General features: G+C 45.0%; 1 protein-coding gene across 4 annotated transcripts in view; it reads right to left on the minus strand.

Moving 5' to 3' along the window:
- LOC127671830 (zinc finger protein 568) overlaps window positions 1-5,990 on the minus strand; it is a 53,245-nt gene extending 47,255 nt beyond the window's left edge. Inside the window, exons 1-4 of one of the 4 annotated variants that reach the window (XM_052166887.1) lie at window positions 5,519-5,960; window positions 4,409-4,477; window positions 1,827-2,072; window positions 974-1,032 (exon numbers count right to left, since the gene is read on the minus strand). In XM_052166887.1, the coding sequence (XP_052022847.1) occupies window positions 974-1,032; window positions 1,827-1,902 (135 nt within the window). In that variant the 5' untranslated portion in view covers window positions 1,903-2,072; window positions 4,409-4,477; window positions 5,519-5,960. Of the gene's footprint in view, window positions 1-973; window positions 1,033-1,826; window positions 2,073-4,408; window positions 4,478-5,518 lie in introns of all 4 variants that reach the window. The other 3 variants (XM_052166879.1, XM_052166870.1, XM_052166894.1) reach the window with 3 other exon arrangements.
- Between the last annotated feature and the right edge of the window lie 855 nt (window positions 5,991-6,845).

Below are 6,845 nucleotides of genomic sequence, written 5' to 3' on the forward strand. Positions count from 1 at the left end.
AAGTGTAATAAAAACTGTATAAAAAGAGAATACTGGCAAAGTATGGTGGCACATGCTTTTAATCCTAGCCCTCAAGAAGCACAGGCAGGTGGAGGAGCTCTGTAAGTTCAAGGCCAGCCTGGTCTACCCAGCAAGCTCTAGAAAACCAAGGCTACTTTGTGAGACCTTATCTCAAAAATAAACGAATCTACACTGCACCTTCTAAGACCAAAAATGAATAAATAAGTAAATAAATAGTCGGAAGGCCATAAATATCAGAACTGCAAGGGTGCCACAGAATATTCATATAATTTAATTCAACTTCCCATTAAAAGGTTAAACTGCGCCAGGCAGTAGTGGCGCACGCCTGTAATCCCAGCACTCTGGGAGGCAGAGGCAGGCGGATTTCTGAGTTCGAGGCCAGCCTGGTCTACAGAGTGAGCTCCAGGACAGCCAAGACTACACAGAGAAACCCTGACTTGAAAAAAACCAAAAAAAAAAAAAAATGAAAAAAAAAAAAGCTTAAAATGGGGGGAAAACAAACAAACAAAAAATCAAAAAATGGAAGATTATTCCAAAGAAACTTGACTTTTCCACTTACTGTTCTATATAATTTTTCTTTGGTCAAGACTGATTTGTAAAAATTGAGCTTAAAAATAACAAAAATCATTGAACTATTTTAGAATTAATTTTTTGGCTTCAGTATCAATGAACAGCTTTCGCTTTCCTGACATAGTATTTTCCTCAGTACAGTCACGGGATGGACTTCTTGTCTGTTTGCTTTGCCTCTAGTTCACACTGGACTTTGAGCCCCCCATACCCCCCAAAGCTCTGCACGCACCATTCCTCCCAGCTGTGCTCCCCTCCCCTGCTCTCACATTTATCTGCATTTTCTTCACTTAATTTCATTTATGTCACTTCCCCCAGAAGATTGCAGCAGCCCACAACAGCTGCACTGCAAACAACGCAGGCGGAAAATAGGTTTAGAACGTACAGGAGGCCTGGTCATGTCCTCTTCCTCCCGGCGAGGTGCAGAGTCCTCAGAAGACCACGCTGAGGAAAGAGAAGAACAACAGTTTGCTCTGAGTTCCCGACAAAGGAATGTGGAGATCTTTCTGACCACATGGCCTAAGATCCCCTAGAAACTTGATCCTCAACGGTTAAGTACCACATCAATCTCCAGAGACTCTGAAATGTATTCGGAGAACTAAGCTTACCACATGCTGTCTGATGAGATTTCCAGAAGGTTACTAACTGGCTACTGGCTACATAGCAATACAGTATTTCTTTAAGAGAGAAAAGTCCCGATGTGAATTATAGAAAGTGTAAAAACGTACTAAGTCAAAACTTAGCACTATGTTAAGTGTTACTTAAAAAGTGGTGATGAGCACCCAGATGAAAATGTCCTCCGAGGCTGGGAGGTAGGAGCAGGGATAAGGAGCGATAAACCGGAGGCAGAACTTCCGGGTTCCAACACCACTTTTAAACTGCACTCAAGTAGATTCTTTAGGAAAAGGGTGGAGCGGCAGGTGAAGGTGCTTACCTCCAAGCCCAGAGTTCTATCCCTAGGAGAGAACCAATGCCTGCAGTGTCCTCTGACCCATGCGCATGCTCTGTGGCACGCATGAGCCTACATATGTCTGCGTGCATAGACACCGACACAAAATAAATAAACGTAAAAAACAGGAAATTAACAAACTGAAACGTCTATCATGTATACTCAGTCATCCCATCTAATTCGTCAACTTCCATGACAGGAACACCAGACTTCCAAGCTGTGGCCCTTCCCCTGAATTCAGCTCTCCCACCAGCCCACGCCAATCTTCCCTGCTCCCGTGCCACCTCACCTCTTCTTCCCGCCATCTGGGACAAGCGCTCCATGCCCCACAGCTGTTGCTGGTATTTCAAGGTTGAGACAGCCATTAGTGCTTGTCAAGCGCCGGTCAAGACGTCTGCAGGGCCAGATCCACCCTTTTGTAGGTCCCTGCAAGTGTGTGCCGTGGGCCTCAGGCCAGAAGGACAGTCATCTGTCCTCAGCCATCTCTATGCTCACAGCACAAATAGGCTTAGTGCTGGGAGGCAGGACCTGTGGGCTTCGACCAGAAGTAAAATTAGTCTCCGGCGTTCTCACAGTGCTTTGTCATAACCAGTCTCAGAGACAGCCCCCAGCAGTCGCTATCTCCTGGTAGATCACTGCTGTTTAAACCATCACATTTTTGGACAATGTGATACACACCAAGAGATAATTAACATGTATTCCCTTGTTTCTAACACTCTCTCTGCAGCAGAGCTACTGGATGTAAAATCCAGGTCAGGGTATAGGAAGTACTCAGCAGGGACACCAAGAGTCTAGAAACAAAATGGTACTTGAACATCTTTGGATTCATCAGTGTAGCCTCAATGCAGAGACACATATGGCTGAATCAAAGGACGACGACTCAGGGGCTGGCAAGATGCATTGCTGTGTAACAAAACTTATTGCTTCAGCTCCATGACCTGAGTTCTACACCTGGAACCTCTACATTAAGAGCAGAGAACTGACTCCAAAACTTGTCCTCTGACCCCCACCTGCACGTGGTGACACTGGAGCACCTCACAAGCACTTATAACAATAAAGCTTTGGGAAAATATTCAATCACAGATATCCCTGGGTGCAGTAAAGGGAGGTACATTAAAAGACCAGCTATTTGGTGGATGGGTGGGGCCTGGGAGGGAGGGACGGGAACCAGGAAGGGTAGCAGTGTCTGGCATGTGGGAAAAAAAGCCAGATATTACAATATTACCATTCTCTATATGAACTGCCTTGGTAATTGAGGTAAAAGGACACTGTAATTTAGAATTCCATGACTTCATTTTAAATAAAAATTATAACCATGTCACATGATATTAGATATAAATAAATGAAATGGCTATTAAAATACACTAGTTTACCATCTATGAAACTTTATTGGTAAAGAGAGATAGAAAAAAGTGAATGAATATTTGCTCTGTATGACAAAATTAATAAGGCAGAAAGGATTGTTTTAATAAATCTTGGTGTTATGCTTGAAATACATTCATAGTTACTTCTGTATTTAAAATCAAGATATCTCTCTCTCTCTCTCTCTCTCTCTCTCTCTAATATAGGCTGGCCTTGAACTTGATATCCGCCTCTGCCTCCTGCGTTCTAGGATTATACATGTGCCACTGTCCCATTCTACTGTATACTTTTTATTCCACAATTCTCAAAATCTAAGAAATGGCATAATTTCTATTACGGTATCCATCCACCATCTTCATGGAAACAGGAATTCTCTCTAATTTTGCCAACAACAGGAGTTCAGTGAGTCAGATATGCAGCCCTTATAAGGCAGTCAAAACCTAAACTAGAGTAGCCAATAAAATCAAGGCTATCCTGTGTCTAAGACGCCAACCAAGGGACAGAAGGACTTGGAGTCTTTGTCTCTTGTTTAGAGCAGCACCACGTAGTAGCTTATGCTCACCTGTGTTCAGACTATAGGAGGAGACCAAAAACATTTACTCATACACAACAGATTGTTTAGGGTTTGAAGTGAATTCTGACACTACTAACCCAGGAGTTACGAAAGGACAGGTCCTCTTACATTAAATACTTAGAATTCTCAAATTCAGACACAGAGAGCAGACTCGTAGTTGCTAGAACTGGGAGTAAGGAGGAAAGGGAAGTGCTGTTCTGATTTCTACTCTGAAAACAGTGCTGTGCTCAGTGATGAGAGGAAGACAGATAAATAAATGTGCTGTCACCCAACCTTGTGACTAAGTACTAATGTAAGGAACTATATATTGCATATTTACCACCATTTTAAAATATACGTATTCATGCAGACCAGACAAAATACATCTGCTAATCTGGGATTGCCCTCCCACCCCTACCTCCCTTTTTTTGTTTTTGTTTTTTCTTTCATTCTATCTTGGATTTGCCTCCAGTGGCCTTGAATGTGAACTTTTGTGTTAGCTTCCTGGATGCTAGGATTACAGGCATGTGTCACCACACACAGCTTAAGCATTTTAAAGTATTAGAACGTAATGTAATATATTACTCAAGGATGATAGAAAGAGATGGCTACCTAGTTTAGTGTACAAGCATGTAAATGTCTTATTTAAGTTTGGGGTTTTGTAGCCGGGTGGTGGTGGTGCATGCCTTTAATCCTAGCACTTGGGAGGCAGAGGCAGGAGGATTTCTGAGGTCGAGGCTAGCCTGGTCTACAAAGTGAGGTCCAAGACAGCCAGGGCTACACAGAGAAACCCTGTCTCAGAAAACAAAAACAAAAAAAAAGTTTGGGGTTTTGTAAAGTACACACAGACAAGAACAGTAACCTAGCCAGTGAGCGGGGATACCGGGCCAAGGTAAATATAAATAATAAAAGCAATATTTGTTCAGTATATGACCATACAGCCGAATTAAACTCACCTATTAACAGTCAGGCCAGATAAATGAGTTTAAAGAAAAAACTCAGCTGACATGCTGCTCATGAGAAACCTGAAACATAAAGACAAAGGGTTTGGAATATAAAATTTGCGACAAATGCAATTTGAGAGAGAGAGAGAGAGAGAGAGAGAGAGAGAGAGAGAGAGAGAGAGAGCGAGCTAGAGAGCACACACACAAGAGCACACTGTCATCAAAGAACACTTGCACTAAATGGTAACACCCCTCCCCCAGTATAAAATTATTTCTTGGGATTTCTTAATGTGGCAGTTATTTTGGTAACAATCTTTAAATGTAAGACAACTTTTCTTTGGCTAAATATGGACACATTTGGAAGCAGAGGTTTTTTTGAGTCTTTGCATGATCTCCCCTATGCTCTGGTAATCCATCATGAAAAGAAAATATCTTTGGAATCAGTTCTTTTTAACCTGAGCCCCAGAAAAAAACAAATTGAGAGCAGATCTGAATTCATCCGACCAATTCAACCAAATACAGCCTGGATCAGCTAAATCCAATGAATCTACTAACAAGGTGAATTGGAGAATGAATCCCAGTTTGTTTGCTATTGAGCTTAGCAATTTTTTTTCAGCCATTATTAATCTCATTTCAGGGCTGGGAATGTAGCTTATCGGTAGAGTTTTTGCCTGGTGTGATTGACGCGTTCGGTTTAACCTCAACTATGCGAAGATGAAAAAAAGAAAAGGAAGGAAGGAAGGAAAGAAAGAAAGAAGCAAACAAGAGAGGAAGGGAGAGAGAAAAGAAAAGAAAGATTAAAAAAATTAAATAAGCCAAGCAAGCCATTAAGTAATAATGAACTTAGAAAGTTATAAAAAGTAAAACTGAAAAGTTAGAAAGTGTTAGAAGGGCGGCAATGAGGGGAAATCATTAGAAAGTACAGATTTTTCCTGATGGTTACGAGTTCCGCCAAATGCTACAAACCTAAGAACTCCGCGGTACAATTGCACACGTTCCGCCACCCCCACCCTCGCCACACCCTTACTCAACCACATACCACCAAACGCGGCCACGACACGACACCCGCACGCGCACAACCACACCCCCTCAAAATCTCCAGAGTCGCACCCAAACTCTTACCAGCTTTTTGGTTGCAGCTCCGCACAGGCGCGAGTACCGCCTTCTGGCCGAGAGCACCCCGCCAGGCTGTGACTCCGGGGACTCCGAGCCCCCCGAGAGCCCGCGCCCAGTCCGCAGCCCACGGCCGGCGCACACCGGAGCACTCGTGCCTCTCCCGCGGAGGGGTCCCGGCGGCGCCACCAGCCAAAAAACCCCCGAAACGCAACCTCAGAGACACGGCACGTGGACGACCCACAGCCAGGTCCATAGACTCCCGCAGCAGCGCGCGCCCGTTATGTCCCAGAGCACAGGTGCTCCCAGAAGGACCCGCGGCCCGACCCACTTCCGGTCAGAGCTGGGCGTGCGTTTCCTGTGCTCCCGGACGGAGTGGTGGCCAAAGGCGCCTAGGTGGCTGCGCCCTTGAGCGCCGCGGGACAGTGACGCCGGCGGCGAAGCTGCGCTGGACGCGAGCAGCTGCGGGAACGGCCTTTTCGAGAACAATCAGTGGAGGCGCTGGGGACACTGGGCGGCCGTCCCTTTGTGGACTACATTTCCCAGAAAGCCTAGTGGCCTGTCCAGGCTAGTGCTTCCCTGGCGGGACCGTTAAGAGTAAGGTAGAAATCTTAGTACAATCTTGTTGCTGTTCAGGGCAACAGGTTCGGACCTGTAGGAATAAATAAGTAATTATAGGGCTCCAAGCGAGGACAGGGGAGGCCCGTGGGAGCCTTGGGACACAGTGCGCTTGGTGGGTTGTTTGTCATACATTCTGATAGCTTTTCTATGAGGACATGAAATGTCTGGTCATTGTAGAGTTGTGGCTTAACTCTAAGACCGTGCCTACATGTATGTGGCATCTTGCGTGTCACGATGGGGCTCCTGTCACCCGTGTGGTTGTGATTTCAGAACTCTGTTCCTAGGAACACTCTCTTGAGATGAGGTCTAGACACTCAACTTGGTCAAGATGCCTGGTCTCCCCTGGTAATGATCTCTGGACTGACCAAGAAACTCCCTGGAGGGTCACAATTATTTTTTTCTACTCCCAGTTTTACCCGTTGCCAGGTGAGTTACCCCAAATAGGGTAGTAATTCCAGGCATTGGACTGCCAGCCCCCTTCTTATTGCAAGTCCTCAAGCCTCACCTTTCAAATTTCAGGAAAACCACTAGGCCGGGGTGAGCTAGGTAAAGGTTAAGATAAGACCTCTCTGTCTTAGAATAACCTTGAGCCTGTACCACACCCAGGGCTCTAGAACCAACTCTCAATTTACAAATTCCTTCTTTATTATCCCCTGTACTGCTGCTCCTGGGTTTACTCTACAAAAGGAGACTGTTCACTCCCTTTCTAAGGTTG

Source organism: Apodemus sylvaticus, chromosome 1 (assembly GCF_947179515.1).
Source record: "Apodemus sylvaticus chromosome 1, mApoSyl1.1, whole genome shotgun sequence".
In the NCBI taxonomy this organism is placed as follows: Eukaryota; Metazoa; Chordata; class Mammalia; order Rodentia; family Muridae; genus Apodemus; species Apodemus sylvaticus.